The sequence below is a fragment of the Pygocentrus nattereri genome, chromosome 2 (assembly GCF_015220715.1).
Source record: "Pygocentrus nattereri isolate fPygNat1 chromosome 2, fPygNat1.pri, whole genome shotgun sequence".
Classification (NCBI taxonomy): Eukaryota; Metazoa; Chordata; class Actinopteri; order Characiformes; family Serrasalmidae; genus Pygocentrus; species Pygocentrus nattereri.
The window spans coordinates 50,723,866-50,751,852 of record NC_051212.1 but is presented as its reverse complement, the minus strand read 5'-3'; the positions used below and the strand labels follow the sequence as shown (position 1 = coordinate 50,751,852).

Genomic DNA, 27,987 nt, shown 5'->3' with positions numbered 1-27,987 from the left:
TAGATAATAGTGTCATATACGGCCAGAAACCACACAGTCAAGCCTATTTGAGATTACTAAGCAACTCAATGAAGTTTGAGGCAAGTGTTGATGATTTAGGGTTACAGTTTAGCACAATGCTAACTGCTATCCAGAAGCTTCTGTTACTTGTTGGCTACATTAGCCTCATAGCTCCAGTCAGAGACTATAAATGTTGAAATATGAATGGGAAAGCTTGTAATGCTCAACATCGCGTCTACAGGGAAATTTCCACCCTTCAAGAAAAAGAGCCAGCCAGCCTGCTGGCCAGGCCATGAGTGGGGAAACCCCCTTAGTTGTCTGCAGAGTAGAAAGAACAACCTGAAGCTAGCAGCTAGATATTGAGCTACAAACGTTATGAGATTTATGAGGTTGTTGTCAGATTTTATGAGTGAAATATGTTTTTGAAACGCTGATTGGACATTTCAAGTGTTTTCATCTCTTTCGTTCAACAAAAGAGGAGTCTGGTCTTGTATGGCTGTAAATAACTGCCTGATGGTGATGGCCACAGAGTGAGCAGACTTTTCTATAAGGACTGTTTGGTAACGCTTTCTATGAATGTCACCTTTGTAAGCATGTATAAACACATTTATAACATGTTATAATGCATCCACAAGGCATTAAAAAACATGGTTATAAAACTTTATAAAAATTATTTACACTGCATTACATTTTATAGCCATATTTATTATACTGCCTTCCGCCCGATGACTACTAGGATAGGCTTCAGCACCCCCCCGCAACCCTTAGAAGCGGCTTAGAAAATGTGTGCGTGTGTGTGTTTATTATACATTATGAATTGTTAATATAATACATTATAAGTAGTGTTAATAACATGTTATACTAGCAGTGCCAAAGAGGTCAGTCCCAGCGTGGAGAGCCTAAGCTAAAGACAAATACAACGTTTATTTACACCCTGAGATTTCCAGTATTATATATCTCGCCATTGTTGTTGTTGGGGCTCTTTGGGGCTTCGGTCCTGAACAAACAAATTATTGCTACAATTTGCTTTTCTTAACCAGCGTCTCACTTTAAATGGTACATTACATCACAGCAAATCAAGTACAAAAACATTACTGAGGGCAGCTCTAGTTTAAACTCTGACATTTGAAGCCTGTAATGAGCTTTATTGTTTATGTTTTAGTGTTTCAATAAATCCTTCAGTAAGTACTTTACTTAAGTCGGACAAATACAAGTTATGAACTCTTATAATGTGTTATGAACAGTACTCATGTTAACAATTCATAATGCACAATAAGCATGGCTATAATGTGTAATGCATTTTTATAAATATTTATAGCCATGGTTATGATCCCTTATGAATGCATTATAACATGCTATGAATGTGTCTATAGAGGCTTACAAACGTGACATTCATAGAAAGTGACGCCACTTTTTGAACTGCTGCTAACACAACATCAATGGACAGCTCAACAAGCCAGCCACCAGTTCTGTTATAGGCTAGCATTGCGCTGAGTGATGGGGGGAGACAGGGTTCCATCCTACCCACCCAGAGAGAGCGAGGCCAACTGTGCTCTCTTGGACTCCTGATCACAGATGGCTGTAGCATCACCAGGGATCGAACTTGTGATCTCCTAATGATAGGGCCACTCAGGAGCTTCCTATGAGGACTTTGGTCCAGTGCAAAATTAAAGAAGTAAAGAAATAAATGACCAAAAGTGAGTCGCTCCATAGCCATTACCTGAATCTACTTGTATCCCCTCCAGAGTTCTCAGCAGAGTCAGGGTGGAGACAGTGCTCGTCTGTGCTACATCAAGTGACCCAGACAATGGTATCATCACCACAGACTCCGTGCAGTTCACCCTGTCCATCACAGTTGTGCCGTAGTGTTGGGTGCATTTGAGGCTGGCGTTCACTGTCTGATAGAACAATATAATAAATCCATATAAAGCTAAACTCAAACTAAATTATTGTGACCTTTTAAAGAAGTGCTTGGATTATTCTAGTTAACACATCAAAACAGTGAATTATGATTAACTTACCGTGTCTTCCATCAGTGGGACGGACTGCCACCAAAACTCATTCACTCTGTCTCTGAGGCACTGCTGGAGATGCCGAGTCTTCACCAGTAAAGGCCCCTTCTGCTCATATGAGCTCATACACGTCCCAAATATGTCAGTCTGTAGAGATATGAGAGAATTTGTAAAGGGATTTAGACTTTTACCCAATTTTTGAAAGTATAAATTAAAGAGTACTTAAGAGTATAGACAGTGTTCAAAAACATCACACAGGTGATGCAATCATGCCAGATATAAAAGAAAATACCATTCAGATTGTTACCAGTGTAAAGTTCAAAAGCCAATATCTGTCATGGTTTGGGGTTATATTAGGGGGTAACTTGCATATTTGTGTCAGCACTGTTAATGCTGAAAGATATGTATACATATTTGGAGCAACATATGTTGCCTTCTAGACAACATCTTTTTCAGGGATGTTCATTTTTATTTCAACATGACAACACCAAGCCACAACACCAGCATGATGCCATATTGTATCTCCATTTTTGTCATTTTTCAGTTTTTTATATCATTTGAAAATACCTGTTGCCGTTTACATTTTGAATTAATTTCAAGATGCATGGAGCAAAAGAAACGGGCCAAACTTACTTGGAAAAATGTCTGGTCCCATTGACTTACATTAAAAGTAAAGGAGTTTTTTTCCTTCTCCTGTAAAGTTGCCATTCTGGAGATACGAGGTTTTGTTGCGACAACAGCGATACATGTGCGTAAGGAAAGCCATTTGTTGAGACATTTCTTACCTCTCTCACCGTCTCCCTGGCTCGTCCGGAGTGGGACGTCTGGAGCATGCTCAGTATGGCTCTCTTAATGTTGAGCGTCCACACCTGCTCGGCTTCCTGCTGGCACAGGGCTGTGACCTTTCCCCCCTGAAGCAGGAATCGCAGGGGGTTCTTCTCCAGCGCTTCTCTGCCAAAAGCAAAACACCAGATGGGCCCTCAACCTCTCAACCCATAGGAGATGACTGCAGTGCAACTGACTGCTGCACAGAAACTATGTCAGAGATCAAAAACTAATCACCGGATTGAATGGAATATAGTGGATTTCACGCAGTACTGCAGAGCAATTGAACACTGCATTAACTATAACTGAAAGTGGATGCCTGGTCATATCTTCATATTTTTACTGAAATTTATACTCCACTCCCAGAAAAAAGGTACTAAACTGTCAATGGGGTGGTACCGTCAAAAGTACATATTCAATACCTTTTAGTCAGGGAACATAATAGTGCCATACTTCACTGTAATTATAGATTTTTAAGTTGTATCGACTCCACACCACAAAACTTCAAAAGGAACTTTCAAGGAATTTCAAGGAACACAGTTGGCCCTTAAAACCACTATTGTACCTTTGAGGGCACATTTACACCGTTTGCACCTTAAGTTCGCTTCCCGTGGCCATTGCTGGCACATGGGGCTCCGGCATGTGCTGGCCTTATGCTGCCTTTTGCAGCCCACCTCAGCACCTGCCTCATCCTGCCTTTACCATATTTTCATATACTGGACCTTGATAGGTTCAAGCTCATTTGATGCCACAAAGCAAAGCTAAGATGGTATAAAGCAAGGCTAAGATGATGCATGCGTTTTCAATGGAAAAACATGAATGCTATAGTTACACATGGGAAACAAGTATCAGTCCATATCAGGCATGTCAAACTGGGGACCTTCAGAGTCAAAGTTCTACGTTTACCCTCATCTAACACTCTGAATTCAGTTCATGAAGGCTTTGCTAATTAGCTGATGAGCTGAATCAGTGTGTCTAATGAGGTAGTGTGCAGTGTTGTGGCCCACATGGACTGGAGCCTGACACATGTGGTCTGTCATAATAAGCCATCCTAGAGGAGTTAACCATTTAAAAACCACATTTTTGAGTGCTACAGCTACATGCTACATTAGCAGACATTTGAGCTGTACTCCACGATGTCTCGAAGTGCCATACTGTTACCTTTAATGACAAATGTGAGTCAATATCTAGAATATATGATACAAAACACAGGCAGTCTTAAAGAGAAGAGTGTCTGATTTACCTTATGTTTTTCAGACGCAGCACAGAATTGTCCTTTTTCAATGAGCTTTGCTTAATTTGTGGGTTTCTTATCTGCAAATGATAAGAGAGCATTCAGTGTGATACAAACAGCACCAGAGTCATCATGGAAGATCAAGATACAGTGCACTTTATCCATCCCATTATGCATAAAACAGCCTGAACACCGCAATAAATACGGAATTCTAAATGAATAACTAGATGCACTAGATAAAATGAGGAAGGAATGGAAAAACTGCTTCATAGCTGACTTCTCGCAGTGAATATTGAAGCGATGATTCAGTGAAAAATTAATTTACACATATGTCTGTGTAAATTAATGGTGTGGTGTCTGAAGCTGAAAAAGTAAACCAGATACGAACAAAATTCAGGCTTCAAGATGTTTACTCTTATCCAATTATATACCACTGTTGTGGGAAGAAAACCTTATATCTCAAAATCATATCAAAATGGTAGCTTTACAGGAGAAGGAAAAATACTACTTTACTTTTAATGGAAGTCAATGGAACCAAACTTTTTTACAAGTCATTTTTGGCCACTTATTTTGATCCAGATATCATGAAATTTATACAAAATATAAAGGGCCACAGGCATGTTTAAATCATGTTAAAAACTGAAAAATGACAAAAATGGAGACACAAGATTGTCTAATATATATATATATTTATATAAAAGACATATAACAGCTGAAACACTCCTTATAACTTCAGTATGAATGGGAGGAGCCAAACTGCTGTAGGCTGAATGGGTAACATGTGGCTCCGGAGATGCATGTGGCTCTTTTACTGCCCTGTTGCGGCTCCAGAGCAGAATTAGATTTTAGGTAATAATAAAATAATCGTCCTTTATAGTAAAATAAAGCTCTGCTGATCATAGCAAAACAGTTTTAGCAACAAATGGTCTAAAATGCTGGAGTTAATGTAGAACTGCTCTTTCACACCTTAACCCTTGGCACACAGACTGCTGCATCACCATAGCAGCATAGGCAGCAGTATCACCCGGCTAGTAGCTAACGAAAAGGCAAAGAGAAAGATTTAAAATGAACATCATTGCAGTTACATTATGCAGAATGTAGGCGTCTCCGGCACCATTTAAGGTGAAAAATGGAACAAGACGCTGGCAAACGAGACGCCGACTTCAGCCTCATAAAAAAACTGAACATTAAGAGACATTTTACAAGAAACTATTCCACTTTTGGGGAAATGCTTCCTGCCAGAGATGTGAGAAAAGCAGCTATAGCTGAGCTGAAGCTTAAAGCGAAGCAAATTCCCCATGGAATAGGGTCTTATTTTAAATCAGTGAGCAAAATTCAGTTTTCCATGGTATGAACCCTTTAAGCAAGCTGTTAGCATCTTATCATTTGGGGGGGAGGGGGGGGGGGTAAAAGATTTCATTGTCTCTTAGCTACATTGGCCCCATAGCTCCAGTGTAAACCTAAGGAAGCAAACTTCAGACACCAAACACATTCTGGCTGATCAACATTTGAGGTAAATCGAAAAATTTTAAACGGAATAAATTCCTCTTCTGCCATAAGTGTGAAAAAGGAAATGGGAGCAGGAGCATAAAATCCAAAGTAAATATTCCACAGACGTACCCTTAAAACCATATCTGGACACCCTGGATGGACGTCGATGTCGACCACGCAGTCGAAGGCCAGCTGGCTGCCTGCTGACGAGGGTCCTTTCAGGGAGCTTGTGATGGTGGTGCTGTACCTGTACGTGTGCCTCTGACCTTTGGGTATGTTCACCGACACTAAAACCGTGCACAATAAAGAGGAACTGTTTTCTCATTGGGTCCGGAGTCAAACATTTGGAATGCACCTAATCATAGAAAGTTTTAATAACTGTGTTCTACAATTTAGACTAATAATGAAGTCACTAAAACTATGAAAGTTACACAAATCAGAAGCACTGGATTTTACAGCCTCCCTGCCAACAACACACCTGCCTGGCTCAAACATATTAATAAGGACATGTTCCAGTAATTGTAGAGGTACAACAGTGTTTAGGATGATGTTATACTTGGGCTTAAACATTTTATAAAAGGGTTCCGGTCCTAAAATCTGATTGGCTGAGCCGTGCTTGAAGCCGTTGTAAAATCCACTATGTATGCACACCTATCTTTGACTCTATTGCTGCTCGCATGGACCACCGAGTATACTCATGATGTAAGAACTCCTTTTTTGTTTAAACTGAGAGGCAATTTTTGTTCTTCACAAGAACTAGGCTGGTCAGCTAGTTAACCAGCTAAAGCATAGTCCATCATTAATATCACAGGTTTGTTTACCATATGATTAACTGTAAAACTGCTGCATAAACGTCTAAAAATATCAGTTGACTGACACACTTCAAATGCTTGTGTTTCAGTCAGAAGTCACCAGAGTCAAAGCCCAGGCTGAATCCCAAAAGACTTTCTTAGTTATTTTTGCACTGTTGGGCTGCAGGATCCAGTATTTATGTTCCTATGTAGTGCACAGTGTAGGGAGCAGGGCACCATTTGAAATTCATTTGGTCACCAACAGGTACTTATAAAGTGAGGTTTTTTGCATTAAACAGTGCTGTGTTATCATATGTCCATCGTTATACAACAAAATCTTTAAAAATTCATGAAACGACCGCAATATACAACAATGGGCGACTGTTCTCCTCATTCAGCGCTCTATGGTTGCTTGGCAACGATACCATATGCTAAAGGAACTACATTTCTTGGCGGAATACTTGTTCATGACGATTATTATTAATAATAACTTGAACTATTTTCAGAAAAATTGTGTATTTTATCATATTTTATGATATGGCTGCCATTTAATAAAAGTAATAAGCCACTTGAGGCCTTGCAATACTACAATTTTACCACAGGGAAGGGTGTTGTTAGGCACAATGCAAAGTGGAGCCTTATTGCTTTAGTAAACAACGGTCACTTTGCAGGAAATAAAAACAGAGATAAATGGGGTTTTTTGTGTGTTTTTTGGACATTGATGATATGCGCAGTCAGGTCAGTGTCCAAACTGCTAATAAATGATGGTGCATATTTTTTGTCCCACTTTACATGGATGATTTTCTCGCATCATTTGTCTCACCAGGGCAAGTAGGTTTGCAGAGTTGACCATGATGGATTGTATGGCACTCGCCTAGCATAAAGGAAACAGAAAAATAAAGAAGTTAATCGGGGAAAAAAAATCATTTAATGAGTACAGTAGTCATAAATATATTAACCATCACTAGCTGGACAGCACCAAGTTTCCAAAAGCACTGTAGAATTAAGAACTGTTATTATCTTCCTGACGGTCATCTTTATGAAAAGTGCGGTTGTTAATTCGTTCATCATCTAAACTGCTTATCCTCTGAGATCGTTGGGGTGCTGGAGCCTATCCCAATAGTCGTTGGGCAGAAGGCAGGAAATATACTGGACAGGTCACCAGTCCATCACAGGGTAGATAAACAGGCATACACAGGGACAATATAGTGTCTCCAATTGGTCTGACCACATGTCAGGAAACCCACACAGGAAACTCCACACAGGAAAGACCCTGGTCTCCCAGCTAGGGAATCGAGCCCAGACCCTTCTTGCTGTGAGCCGACAAAGGGCCCATGTCATTTTTTTGGAATAAAAGAGTTTGATGGGGTTTGTAAATTTCTGTGATGTGGCAAAAGCAACACATTTACATACACCCCATCTATTTAGCCTACAGCAGTTTAGCTCCGCCTAACCACTCACACTGAAGGACTGTTTCAGCTCTGACTGCTTTTCGAACAGGGTCAATAAAGAGTAACCAATCAGAAGTGAGCTCATTTACATATATCAGTATCAAAGGCACAGTAATAACAGCCTGAAGATAAAGAGAGGTAAAATGGTCAAATGTAAATAAATGTAATTGTACATAAAATGGTCATGTAAAAATGAATTAAGACTGTTTTGGTATGTTAAACTGACAAATGTAAGAGGAGTTTACAACAAAAATTTTTAATGGGTCCTTTAAACCAGAACTACTTCATTACAAACATCCATATGACCTGTAAACTATCCACAAAGTAACAATTACTGTTCTACTAAAAGATATATATATATTCTAAGAAATCCTAAGAAAATCTATATTTAGAATATTTATTTCTAGGAAAATGAACATCAGAAAAACATTCTAATAGATTAATAACTAGAATAAAATTCCAAATTTATATTTTAAATAAAATTCCAATAAAAGGAATACCCAGAATAAAGTTATAATATACATAACTAAAATAAAGTTCTAATAAAATGAATATCCACAGTAAAGTTTTAATAAAATGAACATCTAGAATGTAATAAAATGAATATCCAGGAAGAAGTTTTAATAAAATCAAGATCCAAAATAAAGTTCTAATAAAATTGATGAAGGTCTAGAATGAAATTCTAATGTGATATTTAGAATAAAGATCTAAGGAAATAATATCTAGAATTACATTTTAAGTAAAATTTATATGAAGTATAAAGTTCTAATAATATTAATATCTAGTATGAAGTTTCCATAAAATATCTAAAATTAAGTAATACCTTTAATATCCATAATATTTTATATTTTATAATATATTTTGTAAAAGTGGTGATGTCAAGGCAGAAAACTTGACAATATATAAAAATTTTATTTATTATTCAATAACTTTCTGTTAAAATAACTTTTAAACCCTGAAACATCTTTTACTGTTGAATTACTAGTAACTTTATAAATATGACAGTGATTCTTCACTTTGGAGCAGAACTGAGTCCCGTTCAGTGTTTAAACTTCAACATGTTGCGATTCAGGTCATTAAGCTCTGTTCATATTCGAAATAGCTCTAAAAATGAGTCGACTTACCACTGAAGACGCTGAGCAGAAGCATAACACAGAGAGAATCTCCAAATAGCAGAAGACCCATCGGAGACATGGCCATCGGGGCGGTCAGTGTGATGTCTTACACCGTCTGTGAGGACTGAACATTTCTGGACAGCAGCAGGCAGGTCAGTGGATGAAGCTGGCTGAGCTGAGTCTCTGCAAACCTCCAAAGAAACCAATGAGGAGAACGTTCCTCAGCAGGAGGCCTGAAGTCCACTGGCCCATCTAAAGCTCAAAGCTGTGAAAAACTTGCTTTGAACTCAGTTTATTTTTGCAAATCGTCTCTAGACACTTTTGCTCAGGCGGCGTTTATAAAAATAAGCAGTAAATGTGCATTAAACTGTGCAGAAGTGTGTTCACTTATTTTTACCTAGAACAACAACAAAACATGTCGTTTCAGCAAAACTTTGGCAGACGACTGAATTTATTTATGTATTCATTCATTGACATGCCTGTGCATTTGCTTCAGTTGCTTTCATACTATTTTTTTGAGCGCCACAGTTTGAGGACCAGTTTGAACCACGGTCTGCAGCATTCAGACTAAGATATTTACAGGATTATACTATTGAACCCCTTATTCTCCAGAGTATATTGTGGTTTGCCCATCTGAATTTTCGGGACCAAATCGTAATTGCATGAAATAAATGCCCATTTTTATTTATTTTTTGTAAAATTAACAGAACATGTGTTTTATGATCTACACAAATTGCTTACAGTTTACTGCTGAAAACCAAAAATCTCAGATGCTATTTGTTATTTCATAAAAGTAATCTGTTTATAGTTTAGAGCCCAGATTTGGGGAAAAAACGGCTCGACTTTCAGTAGAAAAACAAAGTTCAGCTTCTTTTATTATAAGGGTTTAAAATGACATCACCGTCTATTAGACTGGAGAGAAGAGCTACAGCCTCACACGACTCCCAGCTTCTGAATGGAGCTTATGGAATATGAACGTTATGAAGAACATGACAGTGCGGTTTGAAGCCACCGGTGGCCTCCAGGAGTTGAAGAGGTTAATGATTATGTTAAAGTCAAGGCATTCATTGAGACAGAAATAAACTATATATATCACTGGCATATCTGCAAAATGGTAACTTTACAGGAGAAGGAAGGCATCTATAAGAAGACCAGCCTAGACCATCTATAATCTCCAGCCTAGACCTGCCATTGGTCATATAGTAAACATAGAGCATGATCCAGAACCATCTATGCCAAAAATATGCAAAACAGCAAATATGCAAAAACAGAAGAAATTGGGAAGGGGGCAAATACTTGAGGAGGGAGTTGGAGGGACACCCCACCCCCACCCACCCCCCCTCTTTTTTTGTCTTCCTCTTCTTTGTATATTGATACCATCTTTTGTGTTTTTTGGGTCAGCGGGTGTGTGTCTGGGTGGGTGTGTGTGATTGTGTGTGTTTAGGTGTGTGAGTGTGTGTGTGTGTGTGTGTGTGTGTGTGTTTAGTTGATGTTCTAATTTTACATGTAGAGAAAAATAAAACCTAAAATGTGGTCTGTGTAATATATATATATATATGTATCGCTGCTGTTGGAAAAAAACCTCCAAAATCTCCAAAATGGGAACTTCACAGGAGAAGGAAAAAACCTTCTTGACCTTTAATGGAAGTCAATGGAACCAGACCTTTTTCCAAGTCATTTTGGGCCGTTTCTTTCGGTCCATTCATCGTGAAGCGTACACACAATGCAAAGGCCAACAGGCATTTTCAAAATATGTCAGGAACAAGGTTTTGCTCCCACAGCAGCGGCATATTAGTGTGAAACTGTACACTGTGAAAAAATGACTTGTCATATCAAGTTAAAAAAATGACTTCATGTGGTTAGAAGTAAATTAATTCGCTTTATTCAACCTAAACAAACCCTGTCAACGAATGATTCCTTCAATCGAAGTCAGTTTTCGAGTCGATTAAAACTAGTTTTTTAAAATTTTTTTAATTTAAATTTAGGCTTAACTGACCAGCCATTTTTCACTGGCTCTGCTCCTGTTCATGCTCTTTAAAAGCTCTCAGCTCATGTCGCAGAACAACTCAATCATCTGGCGCCCTCTGCTGCTCTGCTGGATTAGGCTTCTCAGAACATCCATCCATCCATCCTCTAAACCGCTTCTCCGTCAGGGTCGCGGGGGGTGCTGGAGCCTATGCCAGCAGTCATCGGGCGGAAGACAGGATACACCCTGGACAGGTCGCCAGTCCATCACAGGGCGGGCAGACAGACAGACAGACCGACCGACCTAGGGGCAACTTAGCATGTCCAATTGGCCTGACTGCATGTCTTTGGACTGTGAAAGGAAACCAGAGAACCCAGAGACACGGGGAGAACATGCAAACTCCACACAGAGAGGACCCTGGTCGCCCGGCCGGGGAATCGAACCCAGGCCCTCCTCGCTGTGAGGCGACAGCGCTACCCACCACGCCACCGTGTCGCCCGCTTCTCAGAACATTTGGTAGAAATTGTTTCTTTTTCCTTTTAAAAATTCAACATTTCCATTCTGAGTCATTACGTGTTTTATGGGGGAATTTCTCCACTGAAAGCTGCAGAAATGCATGCATGTCTACAAAGGAAAACTGCTTACAGCAGTCCTGCAGTGCGACAGCGCAGTCGGACTGCTTTTACCTCAATGCATTTGGCACAGAACCACTGTGTGTTTGCACTATTATCACTGCACAGCTTCACTCTTTTGCAGAGCTCTTCTTTTACACTGTGTACTGCAGGATACAGCTGTTTATCAATCAACCTTTATTTTGACTCGGACGTACATTGAGGGCAACCCTCATTTTCAATGTAGCCGAGCATTTACAAAAACAGGGATTGACATGACAAAGAAAATAATAACTAAATAATAACTAAATAAAATAATAACTACATTTAATCATTTTAAATTAAAAATAAAATTTAAAATAACAGTGAGTAAAAGATAAAAGTAGATAAACATAGAACTTGAGGTTTAAATGGTAAGGAATTAAGATCAAAAATAGAGAAGAAATTAGTAAGGTAAAAGTACAATACCTCTCCATGGATCACCACCTTATCGTGGTGGAGAGGTTTGTGTGCTTGAAGGACCCTAGGAGCTATGTTGTCTGGAGCAAAAGCTCCTGGTAGGGTCTCCCATGGCAAACTGGTCCTAGGTGACAGGCCAGACAAAGTGTGATCCATAACCACCCCTATGAGGACAACAAAGCAGGACTCGTGTACCCTGCCCGGATCAGGGTTACCGGGGCCCCACCCTGGAGCCAGGCCTGGGGGAGGGGCTCGCCAGCGAGCGTCTGGTGGCCGGGCATTCACTCATGGTGCCCGACCGGGCCCAGCCCGAAGGAGTTACATGAGTCCCCCCTCCCATCGACCCACCACCGATGGGAGGGGCAGTAGTAGGGGTGCGGTGCATTGTGGATCGGGCAGTGTCCGAAGGCGTGGGCCTTGGCGTTCTGATCCTCGGTTGCTGAAACTGGCTTTTGGAACTTGGAACGTTACCTCACTGGCGGGGAAGGAGCCTGAGTTGGTGCGCGAGGTCGAGAGATACCGGCTAGATATAGTCGGGCTCACCTCAACACACAGCTTGGGCTCTGGGTCCAATCTCCTTGAGAGGGGCTGGACTTTTTTCTTTTCTGGAGTTGCCCATGGTGAGAGGCGGCGGGCAGGTGTGGGCTTTCCCATAGCCCCTCGACTCGGCGCCTGTATGTTTGGGTTTTCCCCGGTGGACGAGAGGGTAGCTTCCCTACGCCTTCGGGTTGGGGAACGGGTCCTGACTGTTGTCTGTGCTTATGCACCGAACAGCAGTTCAGAATACCCAGCCTTCATAGAGTCCTTGGAAGGGGTGCTTGAAAGTGCTCCTCCTGGAGACTCGATTGTCCTACTGGGGGACTTCAACGCTCACGTGGGCAACGACAGTAAGACCTGGAGGGGTGTGATTGGGAGGAATGGCCTCTCTGATCTGAACCCGAGTGGTGTTCAGTTTTTGGACTTCTGTGCAAACCACAGTTTGTCCATAACGAACACCATGTTTGAACACAAGGATGTCCATAAGTGCACATGGCACCAGGACACCCTAGGCCGCAGTTCAATGATTGACTTTGTAGTCGTGTCAGCGGACTTGCGGCCATGTGTACTGGACACTCGGGTAAAGAGAGGAGCTGAGCTGTCAACTGATCACCACCTGGTGGTGAGTTGGATCAGGTGGTGGGGGAAGATGCCAGTCAGACCAGGCAAACCCAAACGTATAGTGAGGGTTTGCTGGGAACGTCTGGCAGAAGAACCTGTCAGATTGATCTTCAACTCACACCTCCGTCAGAACTTTGACCAGATATCGGGGGAGGTGGGGGACATTGACTCAGAATGGGCCATGTTCCGCTCCTCCATTGTTGAAGCGGCTGACTGTAGCTGTGGTCGCAAGGTAGTTGGTGCCTGTCGGGGCGGTAATCCTCGAACCCGGTGGTGGACACCCCAGGTGAGAGATGCCGTTAAGCTGAAGAAGGAGTCCTACCAGACATGGTTGGCCTGTAGGACACCAGAGGCAGCTGGCAGGTATCGACAGGCCAAGCGATCTGCGGCTTCAGTCGTTGCCAAGGCAAAAACCCGGGTGTGGGAAGAGTTCGGTGAGGCCTTGGAAAGTGACTTTAAGTCGGCTCCGAAAAGATTCTGGCAAACCGTCAGGCGACTCAGAAGGGGAAAGCAGTGTGCCACTAGCACTGTATATAGTGGAGATGGTGTGCTGCTGACTTCGACTGAAGACGTCATTGGGCGGTGGAAGGAATACTTTGAGGACCTTCTCAATCCCACCAACATGTTCTCCAGTGAGGAGGCAGAGTCTGGGGACACGGGACTAGGCTTGTCCATTACTGAGGCCGAAGTCGCTAAGGTAGTTAAAAAGCTCCTTGGCGGCAGGGCTGCAGGGGTGGATGAGATCCGTCCCGAGTTCCTCAAGGCTCTGGATGTTGTGGGGCTGTCTTGGCTGACACGCCTTTTCAACATTGCATGGACATCGGGGGTGGTGCCACTTGATTGGCAGACTGGGGTGGTGGTGCCTCTTTTTAAAAAGGGGGACCGGAGGGTGTGTTCCAACTACAGGGGAATCACACTCCTCAGCCTCCCTGGTAAGGTCTATGCAAGGGTACTGGAGAAGAGAGTCCGGCTTATAGTCGAACCTCGGATTCAGGAGGAGCAGTGCGGGTTCCGCCCTGGTCGTGGAACACTGGACCAACTCTTTACCCTCTCCAGGATTCTCGAGGGTTCATGGGAGTTTGCCCAACCAGTCCACATGTGCTTTGTGGATTTGGAGAAGGCATTCGACTGTGTTCCCCGGGGTATTCTGTGGGAGGTGCTTCGGGAGTATGGGGTACATGGCTCTTTGCTACGAGCCATTCAGGCCCTGTACAAACAAAGCAGGAGCTTGGTTCGCATGGCCGGCAGTAAGTCAGACTTTTTCCCAGTGAGAGTTGGACTCCGTCAGGGCTGCCCTTTGTCACCGATGAGGGGGATGAGGATCAGTACCTCCAAATCCGAGGCCATGGTTCTCACGCGGGAAAGGGTGGAGAGCCCTCTCTGGGTCGGGGATGAGCTCTTGCCTCAAGTGGAGGAGTTTAAGTATCTTGGGGTCTTGTTCACGAGTGATGGTACAAGGGAGCGGGAGATTGACAGGCGGATTGGTGCTGGGTCAGCAGTGATGCGGGCTCTTTACCGGTCTGTTGTGGTAAAGAAAGAGCTGAGCCATAAGGCAAGGCTCTCGATTTACTGGTCGATCTATGTTCCCACCCTCACCTATGGTCATGAGCTTTGGGTAATGACCGAAAGAACGAGATCGCGAATACAAGCGGCTGAAATGAGTTTCCTCCGCAGGGTGGCTGGACTCTCCCTTAGAGATAGGGTGAGAAGTTCGGTCATCCGGGAGGGACTCGGAGTAGAGCCGCTGCTTCTTCACGTCGAGAGGAGCCAGTTGAGGTGGTTCGGGCATCTTGTTAGTCCACCGGGGAGGAGACCCCGGGGAAGACCCAGGACACGCTGGCGTGACTATATCGCCCAGCTGGCCTGGGAGCGCCTCGGAATCCCTCCCAGGGAGCTAGTGGAAGTGGCTGGGGAAAGGGAGGTCTGGGCTTCATTGCTCAGGATGCTGCCCCCGCGACCCGAACCCCGGAGAAGCGGAAGATGATGGATGGATGGATGGATGGATGGATGGAAAGTACAATATCACAAATTAAAAAAAGTAATGATAAAAAAAAAACTTAAAAATAAAATGAGAGGAAATAAATAAATAAATAAAAGGAGATAAAGAACTAAGGAGAACTAACACAAAAATAAAAGTTACGAATAAATATGATTAAGTAAAACAGGTACAGGCTGTCTGAAGGTGGTTTGATATTAAAAGTTTAAAATGACTGAGTGACACCAGTGAGCCGAGTTTTAGTGTGTCCTGTAGTGAATTCCAGCTGGTGCTGTGACTAAAAGCAGATTTTCCCAGTATTTTCCCAGTTTATGCTGTCAGCACATATTCACTATATATAGCGTCTCACAGTGGTGGACAGTAACTAAGTAAATGTAATTAGTTTCTGTACTTAAGTAGTTTTTTCGTGTATCTGTACTGACGTTTTTCCATTTCTGGGCGACTTTTTCCTTTCACTCCACTACATTTCAGAGTCTAATATCCGACTTTTTCCTCCTACATTTTGAGAAATCTGTCGCTCCTTTTGGTTTCTGTGTGTATAAAAACGTCACATGTCAAAACGAAAGAAGCGCAAAGCCAGAGCACCAATCAGGGCCCAGCGGTCACTTTGTTTAGAGCTGGTTTTGACCTGTTGGTCATACCGACCCAGTGCAGCACGCGGTTCAACGTCAGCGCAGCAGAGTAAAACTTTGGGAGAGTCTGTTCAACATAAATGATGAACTAACCTAACTTTGTGTAAATAGAGCACAATATAGAAATATGTCCACATATGCAGTCGAGACTGACGCGGCTTTTTTCTGAATTTCTACAAACACCATTTCATTTTATAGTAAATGAGTTTGGGCTGGTTTATGTTTATGAACAGAGGCCTACAGATCAACATAGTAAAGGAGCTCATCTGTGATCCTGAGTTTAAAGCCAGTTTTTATTCCACTTAAACTTGGAACTAAGTTGTAAGTAAATCTGAAACTGAAACTTTGCTTGTGTGTAAAAAGTGATTTCAGAGCCACTCGGTTCTCCCTGATGGAAACTGTTCACCTTCAGTGTTTTGTGCTTCTGATCATTTTAATAGACGTCAGCGTCACTAATTAATGACGTTCTATTAAAAGACTGGTTTACCAAGAGAGACGCTGGAGGACTTTCACCTGAAATGAGTTCATGAAGCCAGTCTGGTTATAAAAATGATAACAGGACCAGATCAGAGCCAGAATTACTCTTTTAGTACTTTTACTTTATACTTAAGTACATTTGAAGGGAAATACTTTAGTACTTTTACTCAAGTGGAGGTCTAAAGGGAGGAACTTCTACTTTTACTGGAGTGATATTTTACCTTGGGTGTTACCATGGTTACCATAGTTTGTGTACTTCGTCTCCCACTGGTGTCTCGTATGGTTAGGCAGTTTAGCTTTTATAGAAGAGCTTCTCATTTCCTATTTCCTTTCTCACAAAGCATTTCCTCAATTTTATTGATTTATTTGTTTGTTTGTTTGTTTATTGATGTATACTATGATGAGTATTGTTGCATATTTCCACTGGTACCTTGTTTCTACACTCACTGTCCACTTTATCAGCTCCACTTACTGTATAGCTGCACTCTGTAGTTCTACAGTTTCAGACTGTAGTCCATCTGTTTCTCTGATACTCTGTTACCCTGTTCTCCAGTGGTCAGGACCCCCATGGACCCTCACAGAGCAGGTACTATTTGGGTGGTGGGTCATTCTCAGCACTGCATTAACACTGTCATGGTGGTGGCATGTTAGTGTGTGTTGCGCTGGTCTGAGTGGATCAGACACAGCAGTGCTTTTTTTGGCTCTATATAGCACCAAATAAGGTTCTGTTGTTGTTACAGTGTCAAGCTTGTAACAACAGAAAAACCTTTTTGGTGCTATATAGAACCATGTTCAAAATGGTTCTATGTAGAACCTTATACAACACAATCTGAAGAACAATTTTACCATGCAAAGGACCATCGTTTACTAAAGAACCCCTAGTTCTATTTAGCACCAAAAATGCTTCCTCTGTAGTTACAAGCATGTCATCATAACAACAGTTGAACCCTTTTTGGTGCTACATAGAACCAACAACATACACATTCTCTCTCTGAAGAACAATTTCACCTTGCAAAGAACCATTTAAGCATGACTGGTTCTATATAGAACCTGTGGTTCTAATAGAATCATTCGCTTTACTAAAGAACCCTTGAAGAATCATCTTTTTCAGTGTGTATAATTTCCTACACCTACACACATAAAAAGATCTCTATCTGAAGAACAATTTTACCATGCAAAGAACCATTTAAGCATGAAAAGGTTCTATACAGAACCATTCACTTTACTAAAGAACCCTTGAAGAATCATCTTTTTTTTATGTGTATAATGTCCTATAAGCAAAAGCTTAAAAATGCTTTTTCTTCAAGGGTTCTTTAGTAAAGAAAATGGTTCTGTATAGAACCATGAACACTCAAAGAACCATCTGCATGATTAAAAGGTTCTTTGCAGATTGTATATGGTTCTATATGGAACCTTTTTCTATATGGATATTTTTCTATTGTTACAAGCTTGACACAATAACAGAACCCTTTTTTTGGTTCTCTCTCTCTCTCTCTCTCTCTCTCTCTATATATATATATATATATATATATATATAGATAGCACCAAAAAGGGTTCTGTTTGGCCTAGGATTTCCTAAGCCAAACAAACAAACGGAAAATCTGGCCTGTGGAGGAGGGGCTCTAGCCTCTATACAGTTGGTGACCTCATTTATGGACAGTGGGACATTTTGTTTCCTCCGCTGCATCCCCCCATTTCTCAGCGGATGGCACCGGCTCTGAAAACGGACAGCACATGTAGACCACAAGTGGAGATCTCAATCAAAACATGGGTGGCAGTTGCTTTGAGAGAACCAGGCTTGGGCTAAACAAGCAGATTTGAGGAGGCCATAGCCGGACGTCCTGTCCCGTCCCATCCCACTCTAAACTTTATGGGTGGGAGTGGGGAGCGGGTTACTGGCCAACTAGACCCCCCTCCCTCCTCCTCCTCCTCCGCCCCCCCCCCCAGCATATGGGCGTTCACTCAGGGTCCCAGGCCCAACAAAGCACGCTAATACGCCTTATAGAACCTATGGTGGATTCCATGTGGAGCTGCGTTTACTTCCAGCTTACAGACTAGAAAGAACGAGCAGATATTCAGGTAACGAAAACATGAAAAATGGGCTCGTTTTCATCCTCATTTCCCTGCCGACAAAAAAAACACAGTCGAACATAATGTTAATATTTCTAATATGAAAACATATCGAGCACAACACATGGCGAGGCAGTAAAAAAAAAGCATATGAAAATAACGAGTATTTACTTTCGCAATACACCGTTTCGGTACACGCCCACGCCGCGCTCGACGTCATCCGCTGCGTGGCGTTGGGCTTCTTTCTTTTTTTTTTACACACCCCTTTTCCGACATACCCTCCTCATTCTGTGCTACGATTGGCTAGCCGCGTCAGACTGCTTGTGAACTGGAACTGCTAGCCAATCCCAGCGCAGGTGACGGGATGCAGCTGGCCAATTGTAGCGCACGAGTGGGCGGGACCTTTAGGAATAGGGGTGTGAAAAGAAGGGGAAAAAAATGAGTCCGTCTTACAAGGGAGAGGGGGCGTGGTTTTCACCGGCTTTCGCGCAGACACAATGAAACGAGGGGCAATGTAGGACACCACGTTGGGGCTCGGAGCACAATATAAGCCGGCGGTTTTATTTATTTTATTTTTTCGTTTGATTTGAACATTCCTATGATCCATTTTGTTCACCGTGGTCGTGTTTAGCGCATTCGAAGAGTTACTTAAGTGTACTCGCGAAGGCTGAGGAGGAAGGAAACGAGGCTGAGGATCAGTGTCGTGGGGGGACTGTTACACCAGCGTGATCTCGATCCGCGAAATAGGTTAAGAACAATAAAGTAACTTACAGAGACAAAAAAAAACACAAAAAAATGTCGATGTTCGCGTACTCGGATTATCTCGCGGCTGAGTGCCTGGTGTCGATATCCAGCGGGCCGGTCCTCCACCGACCCAGGCCGGCGGCCACGCAGGCCCCTCCTCAGGGCCCTCCACCCGGGGAGCTGGACGGGTCGAGCGAGGACAGGGAGGTCCGCGAAACCCTCCGGCTGGAGGGATCCAGCATAGCCACGGTGGCCCAGGTCCTGACGGATCTACACGGGAAACTGCGGCCCGTGTCCGCCTACTCGGAGAGCAGCAACTCGTCGTGCGGGGAGAGCGGCTACACCACGCTTTCCGACCCGGCCACCCCAACCATGACCCCCTCGGCCACCCCAGTCCCCCAGCAGCAGCACATGTGGGGAGGAGGAGGAGGAGGGGCGCCCCGGTCCCCCACCAAGCGTCACCCGTGTACCTTCGACGGCTGCGACAGGGTGTACGGCAAGTCCTCCCACCTGAAGGCGCACATCAGGACCCACACAGGTATGGAGGCTAACGGCTATGTTAGCGCTTTAGCTCCAACGCGAACAACAAAAGAGTGGAAAATACGACACCGGCGTCCGGTTAACGACCAGTTAGCGGCGCTAGCTAGTTAGTTAACTTCTCCAACTTCGTTTTCTGAAAAGTGTGATCTTTATACGACGCGAAATCAGCTTCTTGATGTGCTACCGAGAACATCTGGAGTGTTTACATGTTGATTTTATTCTTCCCGTTATTATTATTGTGGAATATTGCCGATGCATCCTATTCGCCGGCTTCTTGTTCGAATTTTACCGCTCCACCTTAAATGGTGCAGCAAGATACATTGCTGTACTCCTGCGCCATTTAAGGTGGAACGGGCAAACTCGGACAAGAAGTCCCGGACATGTAATGTTAGGCAGAACTGGAAGTGAACAAACTGTCCCACTTTTTATCGGATGAATATAAGAAGGTTGACTCTGCAATAAAGCTAAAAAGCTACGTTACTGGGACCATGATGTCTTTAGTATGTAGTTAGCTTAGCGATTTTAGGAAAATTGCAGATTTAAAACACTGAAGTCTTTCGGACGCTAAAATCCTAACCCTGTCTTTTAGTAGTAGTTACTTACCAAATATCGTGCTTTACATAACGAGGCTGACCTTCTTATTCGAATTTTTCGGTCCACCTTAAATGGTGCGGCAGTTATAGTCTAGCGAATGTAGATGGCTTACGCCGCTGCTGCTCCATTTAAGGTGGAACGTTGAATTCGAACTTAAAAACACCAGATTGGTCCTTAACCTTTAGGCTTCATGGATGGCTAAGCCTTATTGTTCATGGAAATTCTCGACAGTAGTGCCAAGAAGTTTTATAGTAAAGGGTGGGAGGGTAAAATGTACTTATTATTAAGCGAAACGGACAAAATGTGGGCAGGAGCTCTGACTTGGTAACGTTAGCTAACGCTAACATAGTAGTAACGGCCGTTTGTTGACTACTGTTGTCATGGACTCTTCTTACCCCGCTCACAGCCCAGACCTCCACCTTTCTGTCGAAATAAGGTCGATTTGTATAAGAAAAGGACGATTTTAGCCATTATGAGGCTGTTGCGAACTAAAAAAGGGTTAAGACTCCCGACCGAGGATCCTGAACAAAGACATTTATGAACAAAGGGAAGGAGTAGTGAGTGAGGGAGGACCGAAATTGTGACTGGCGTTCAGATTTGCATATGAAGCTCAGGCTCGACCCTGGGGTGGTGCTGCCTAGGCAGCACATGTTCGCCTCAGAGCTCACTTTGTCTTCGGTTCTAACTTGTTTAGTTGGAAAAAGGTGTGGAGACGAGTCAATTTTATTATTAGGATTATTATTATTGTTATATATATTTTTTATTTGGTCTAGTGTTGGTTATAATACCTACTTTTGTTCCATTTCCTTTTACCTCAGCTACCTGCTGAGCACATAAAGAGGAATTCCACCATTTCTAAAAAAAAATCCGCTTAATTCAGTTTTTTATACATATACAGTCACTCAGAGTGGTTCGATGTGAAATGGTTCATTTGCCGAGAAACAGACCGGTTTGGATTTCGTTACAGTGGTGGTGATGGGAACCGGGCGTCACAATGTGTGCAACACAGATATAACCATTTTATTTACCATCCAAATCTACCAGTGAGTCTCTACAATGAATAATTTTACATCAGACCACTCTGAATGACTTTACATTTACAATGATGGAATTATGGCAAAAGAGAAAGAAAAGAACAGAACATTTTGACGTCAAACCGCTCTGAGTTTCTTTGGTTACATCCTGATTATTTGATTGTAGAGAAATTTTGAAGAGTGAGTTACCCTTTAAATGAGACCCCCCCCCCATATTTCTGCATGATTCAATCATCAAGAGGTAAACAGTCATTCAGAGTTGTTTGATGTAAATTGTGCCGTGTTTAAAAAAAAAAAAAAAAATCAAAACTAGTTCACAGTGGTGATGATAGGAACCAAACATCCAAAGTGCTTATACATGTGTAATATGATGCCTGGGGCGTTTTTGATATAAGCTCTTGGGCTGAAATATATATATATATATATATATATATTTTTAAAATCCATTCATAGTGGAGAGGAACATGTCAGGCAAAACAGTATCTGAAGGAAATATTTTTCATATTTGCCAATGATTTACCTTCATCAAAATCTACAGAATAAATGTCCCCTTTAAAGTAGTAGTTTGAAGGACTCTTTGTTCTGTCTAATTATAGTGATTAAAGGTGACTGAATAAGAAAAGGTTTAACGACATGTGGCTTCATCTGTTCGTACTGTTGTCATTGGTGTACTGTGGTGTATTGTATAGTAATAATACAGGGATTGCTTACAGTAAATTCAGGAGGATTTATGTGTGTGTGTGTAATATATATATATATATATATATATATATATATATATATATATATATATATATATATAAATGCACAAAATCACAATTCAGGTTTCCTTGTTCTCTGTTTATTCTCTGTTATTCAAAATATTGACTTAGTATCTCAAAATAATGACTTGGTATATTGAACTACTTATTCTGTCAAAATATTGACATGCTTTGTCCAAGTAGTAACCAAGTATCTCATCATAATGACTGTTTATCTTTAAATACTTACTTATTTGCTTACTAATAACTCATTATTTCAACCTATTATCTGAAAATCTTGAGAAAATCAGTTGTTATAATTGGTAGATTTTTAGCTTCTGTTACTGTAAGTAAGCGATACTTTTTTGATCCCACAACGGGGGGAAATTCCACCTCCGCATTTAACCCATCCGTGAAGTGAAACACCACACACACACCAGTGAACACACACACACACTAGGGGGCAGTGAGCACACTTGCCCGGAGCGGTGGGCAGCCCTATCCACGGCACCCGGGGAGCAGTTGGGGGTTAGGTGTCTTGCTCAAGGACACCTCAGTCATGGACTGTCGGCCCTGGGGGTCGAACCGGCAACCGGATCCCTAACCTCCAGCCCACGACTGCCCCTGTTTCGCTATATTAGCCTCGTAGCTCCAGTTCAAAACTGACAGAACAAGATTTAGATGTCAAGCATGCCAACATTAGCTATTTGTACCGTAGCTTTTAGTTTAGAGCCAGGGGGAAAACTTTTATAATTGTGTATTTTTTCTCAAGCTGCTGCTGTGAAAAACCTCGTTGTATCATGTCTCTTAAGTGTAATGAACTTTGAAAAACAGGCCGTGTTGGTAAAGAATGACGGGATGTTTTCCTCTCCACTCCGTTGCAGGCGAGAGGCCGTTTCCCTGCACCTGGGTCGGCTGTGAAAAGAAGTTCGCCCGGTCTGACGAACTCGCCCGCCACCTGCGCACGCACACAGGCGAGAAGCGCTTCCAGTGCCCGCTGTGTGACAAGCGCTTTATGCGCAGCGACCACCTGATCAAGCACGCCCGCCGTCACCCCGACTTCCAGCCCTCCATGATCAGCCGCAAGGGCTCGGGGCAGGGGTCAGCCTAGGCTTTAGGGTCTTCGATCGGCACGGAGTCTCGGCAAGTCAGCGCTGTGGTCCACTTCACGTCTCCTCCAGCTTTCCTTCCGGACCTCGGTCGGACCCCTTTGTCCTACGACACGACCAATTTTTTTCTTTTTATCTGCCCCTCTAGCTACCTGAGAGGTATTTCACAAAGCAGAATAGTTCTTCACATTGAGCTCACAGAGAAATTCTGCCTTGTGAATTACTTCGGTGTTTGATCACACACCATACTCCTCACTCTCATGATTTTGGGAGAAGCTCTGCGTCGTCGTCCACAAGAATCTTCCCAAACCACCCAGCGACGACGTTCCTTTGCCCTTCAGAGAACAACGACCATCTGCCTCAACACATTCCTCTTTGAGTCTGTAGACTGTAGAAACTCCAGCACGATTGACGGGTGATGCCGATTTGGTTGCTTTGTGTCCAGAGGATGAAGCGATTCCGCTGACGTTGCGCAGGCCTCTCTCGACAAAAGCACAACACGCTACTCCTTCGGAAGCGGTGAAGCTGTTCCAAGCCAACGAGATGGCGGCACAATCCTTCACAACATCTGGTTCAATTGCATCACTCACCAGCCGCATTTGAGCGTCATAAAAAGTCACCCAAATTTTTTTTATTTATGATTTATTTATGATGTAAGGCCACTGTTAAATGGACACTTTTGCTCTGTCATTCCAAACATCTTGCACACCACACTCACACTGTCCTTTCTCACGATGCCTGTCATGACCAGAATAGCTGGTAACAGGGTTGACATTAGCAGGCATTCACTGGTGCTCAGTTTCTCTCAGTCTTTCCATCACAGCAGTCGGACTGAATTATCGAAATGGTGTAAGACGTAATCGTCGGGTGATACTTGTAACATAGTCGTTAAGATACACTGAATTGCGTCATCTTTCAAATCATGCATTCTCGTGGTTGGTTTACATTTGACTAAGCCGCTGAGCTTTACAGAGCCCAGCGATGCATGTTTTCTCACTTTCTGTTGATGTGACGAGACAGCTAGATGAAGAAAAAGACGTCTGAAAGCGATAGCTTACAAAAAGGTCTCATTCGGGTAGAAATATAGCCTGTAATGTGTGGGGAAACATCATTTTGTGCTATTTTTGGTCTTTAATGTTGTAATAAGTTATTCTTTTAATTTGCAATTACTTATATTGGCAATTTACATATGCATACGTACATATATATAAATATATATATATTTCCCAGTAGAGTTCACACTGAAGTTCCATGGAAACGGTTCAGTGTTCTGTTTTTAGGGTGTTTGCCTATTGCTTTTTCATATAGAGCAGTTTCGTTTATAATTTATCCTTGAAATATCCTCACGTTAAGACATGTAGCGCCATGTCTGATAGTGTTGCAAATGGCTTGTGTGTGTGTGTGTGTGTGTGTGTGTGTGTATGTATATATATATCTATGCTAAAGCTTCTACTGTAGGGATGTTATATAAATGACCTGGAGTGATGCCTGTTGGGTTGTAGACCTTATATTAGGGGACACAGAGCATATACAGTACTGTGCAGAAGTCACCCTTCATTTGAATAATTAAAGTTCAATTAATTTCCAGTCATTCATTATATTAGATCAAGGGGAAAAGAATGCATATACAGAACACGGAAGCCTCCAGAGTGAAATATCAACGTGATCAGTGTTTAGTGTCTCCTCTGCCTTTATTATGGTTTCCATCCTTTTTCAAGAGCCTCGCGTTCAGGTTAGTTTTCCTCACTTGCAAAGTTCAGTCTTAGAAGTTGGATGCACTTTCTGCTTCTCACAGTGCAAATAATCCCACATTCAGTGATGTTGAGGTCTGGACTTTGTGGTGGCCAGTTCGTTGTCCTGAGAACACCAGCAGCTTCTTTTCCTTCCCTTTAACATCTTTTTGACCGCAGTTGCCGTATTGGAAACTTTTTTTTTATGTCCTTCTCTTTCCGTATCTTACCTGATCTCAAAAATGTCCTGATTAATAATTAACACCTGCTTAATGACCTTTTTTTTTGGGTAAAACATTTGCATAAATTAGTGGTCTCAGACCTTTGCACAGTCCAGTATTTGCTCTAATGGATAGGCTAGTGCTGTTTGCTTGCTTGCTCGCTTGTTTGTGTGCGCACGTGTGCGAGTCTCGCCTCTGTATGTATGTACGTAGCAGAGAGAGCGGAAAGAGGTCTCTCTCTAAACTGTCCCACAAGCGGACGTCTCACATCTATCTCAGCGAACAATATATAACACATCAGGAATCTCAGAAAGCCTTAATCCTATCCAACTTCTTTTGCACCATTGTTAACAGTTGTACATTTTTCTACAGGTGATGTTTACCGCAAGGCATGTTGGGTTTTTTTTTTTTTTTTTTTTTTTTTTGGGCTGTTGTTTTTGTTTTTATTTCCTCAACTAAAGAAAATACACATATGCAATATTGCACTTTTCTTATAGGTGTTGATGGTATTTATCTGCTAGTGTGATGGGCAACACTGTATAAAATGTATTTCTACAAAAAAGAACACTGTGGAATTGGAAAGACCTGTCACAATAAACCCAATGCTTTAGTCTCTGTATGCACATATTTCCAAGTGCTTGGACAAGTGTGAGAAAGGACAAAAAAAATAGACTTGTTTGAGAATTATTCATTTCTGTTTTTATATAAAAAATGTTTTTTTTCTTTTTTTGCTCAAGTTGAACTAATTCCAGGTACAGAAGCTTTGCCTTTCAAAAAGGCCTCCATTCCCAGTAGATCGGCCTAAATAGGCATCGTCTACTGAGTCTCTTCAATGTCTTCCCCTCTACACCCAAGCAAAACCCTTACTTTGTAATACAGTCCTTTGGTGGTTTCTGTCTTCTGACACGGCTTCAAGCCTCATATCATGCAATACGCCCTGCTGAACAGGTGGCTGCTGGCAGTTATCTGGAGAGCAATGGCTTCAAGTTTTAAACAAGCAAGAAATCAAACGGAGTCAGTTTTTTGGAGTTTTCTCAATAGCAACGGTAGCGTTTTTCCTCAATAGGTGTCTTGTAAATCAAAGACGATCCTCCTACGAGTCGTGTGGGTTTCTTTTTTGCCTCATTAAGTTTTGTTCTTCTCTGTAACGTGTCAGACCTTTTGGTTGGAGTCGTCTTTGGATCTGTTGTACTGCTCTTGGCAAACGCGTTTCCCCATCAATAGCGCACTGTGTGTAGGCCGCCACGGCCTTGTATCTCTTTCTGGACGAGTTGAGGCCGCTGCGCCGCTGCGTCACTGGAGTCCGACTCTCACAAAGCCTCCTTTTTGCTGCGGAATCAAACTCTGCATTTGATATCCCTCCTACGTCCAGCCGATCCACAGCTCCACAGACGCTCAACCAGTAAATGCCACCACAGAAAACGAGAGTCTGCGAATTCTTTTTTTTTTTTTTTTTTTTTTTTTTGTCTATGCCTTGCATTTTCTTAATTTTTTTATATTTTGGAAAGCATCACTGCTGTGTGCTGTGTGTTAGTGCTCAGATGTGAAGGAAACACTTCCAGCAGAAGCGTCAATGCCGCTAATAACCTAGCTAAAATTATGATCATGCTGGCCGCGTTAGCCTTTCTGGATGAAGTGTTTCCTCTCAGAACTGTAGTGGCCTGTAAAGTATGCACAGCAGTGCCCTTCTAGGTAGTTAAGAGTGAGGTCCACAAGAGTGGCATAGCTTAGCTGTAATGCTAGCGAGGACCGCTAGTGTACTGTAGGGGTCTGGGGTAGGGGGTGGGGGGGTGGATTTATAATGCTGCATCATTCACGGTGCCCAAGGTCGCTTATGTCTGTACATCAAACCCGTATGAATTCTGTGCGTTTGGGTCACAGTTGAGGCAAGAGTGGAAGTTTTGTGGAGAGGGAATGTAAAACCTTTAAAGCTGCCTTCTTGCTTGGTGTTAATACAATCTTGGCCTTGTCCAACCTCAAGCTTATTTTTAATCGTTTTTCGTTACACACTAAACATGCGTATCCTCATTCAGGCCAGTTATCACACTAAGATGATGTCCCCCGAGACCACGTCCAGGTCTCTAACCTATACGGCCTTGTCTCAGCATTGGTGGGGTAAAGGGAGCGGGTTGGAACACGAGCTTTGATGCATCTCCTCAGGTGTCTAAACTGAAATGCTGAAAACCTCCATACTTCATATGCAGCGCCGATGTGTAAGCATGCTTCTCTTTTCTTTCGTTGTTTTTTTTTTTTTTTTTAATTTCATTTCATTTTATATTATTCGGCTGATTTATTTATTATGCTATTATTTGTGTGTGATTTAAGTATTTTTTTTTTTCCATAGCTTATTTTGAGGTATGAAACTTTACTAATACTTTTGGGTTAATTGTTTGCCTCAAACCACAAAAAACTGCCAGTGCTTTTTAAATAATAAATAAAATGATTGACTATGTGAGTGTTTGGAGTGGGTTTTTGTTGGTTTGTGCATAAGAGAATGCTGTGAATGGAAGACGAGCGCAGGTTTGCCGCAGGCCCCCTACAATCTTAATCGGGCCCACTCTTCGTTTGGTTGACTTCCAGTCAAAACGGCCAGATTTCGGTGTTCAAGATGTCCATTATTTCTTTCCCAATCCTATTTTTTCAATGAAATCTGCAGGAGATATTTCTCCACCCCTCAAAAGTTCAGTTGAGTTCTCAACTTCTCGGTTGAGAAGTTGGTTGAACTTTCTGCTTCTCACAATCCAAATTAACACATACAGTGATGTTGAGGTCTGGATGCGGGGGTGGACAGTCCACTGTTATGAGAACGTAATGGCTTCTTAACCGCAGGTCCAGCTTTTTTCTAAATTCCTGTTTTTTTTTTTTTCACTTTTGCTTTACCTTTCTTTATTCATGTGGATCATCTTTTTATCTGGTCTCCTCAGAAATATCTCTGAAAACATGAATAGCTTGAACTTACTGGCCATTTTGACTGGTAATTGTATACA

General features: G+C 42.4%; 2 protein-coding genes across 5 annotated transcripts in view; one reads left to right on the top strand and one right to left on the bottom strand.

Annotated features, from left to right (window-relative positions):
- Nucleotides 1-9,066, bottom strand: part of LOC108437497 — a 72,528-nt gene extending 63,462 nt beyond the window's left edge. For all 4 annotated transcript variants that reach the window (XM_017714627.2, XM_037544950.1, XM_037544953.1 and 1 more), the window contains exons 1-7: nucleotides 8,929-9,066; nucleotides 7,177-7,227; nucleotides 5,692-5,849; nucleotides 4,081-4,151; nucleotides 2,798-2,963; nucleotides 2,022-2,159; nucleotides 1,721-1,898 (exon numbers count right to left, since the gene is read on the bottom strand). In XM_017714627.2, coding sequence (XP_017570116.2) covers nucleotides 1,721-1,898; nucleotides 2,022-2,159; nucleotides 2,798-2,963; nucleotides 4,081-4,151; nucleotides 5,692-5,849; nucleotides 7,177-7,227; nucleotides 8,929-9,004 — 838 coding nt within the window. In that variant the 5' untranslated portion in view covers nucleotides 9,005-9,066. The remainder of the gene's footprint in view (nucleotides 1-1,720; nucleotides 1,899-2,021; nucleotides 2,160-2,797; nucleotides 2,964-4,080; nucleotides 4,152-5,691; nucleotides 5,850-7,176; nucleotides 7,228-8,928) is intronic.
- A 9,717-nt stretch (nucleotides 9,067-18,783) lies between these two features.
- Nucleotides 18,784-25,423, top strand: zgc:153115 (uncharacterized protein LOC768186 homolog). Its single transcript, XM_017714655.2, has 2 exons — nucleotides 18,784-19,570; nucleotides 22,825-25,423. The coding sequence occupies exons 1-2, from the start codon at nucleotides 19,084-19,086 to the stop codon at nucleotides 23,049-23,051; spliced, it is 714 nt and encodes a 237-aa protein (XP_017570144.1). The 5' UTR covers nucleotides 18,784-19,083; the 3' UTR covers nucleotides 23,052-25,423.
- The last annotated feature ends 2,564 nt before the right edge of the window (nucleotides 25,424-27,987 follow it).

Coding starts and splice junctions, on each gene's coding strand:
- zgc:153115 (XM_017714655.2), top strand. CDS start 19,084: ATGTCGATGTTCGCGTACTCGGATTATCTCGCGGCTGAGTGCCTGGTG. Junction 19,571..22,824: donor GCACATCAGGACCCACACAG/GTATGGAGGCTA, acceptor ACTCCGTTGCAG/GCGAGAGGCCGTTTCCCTGC.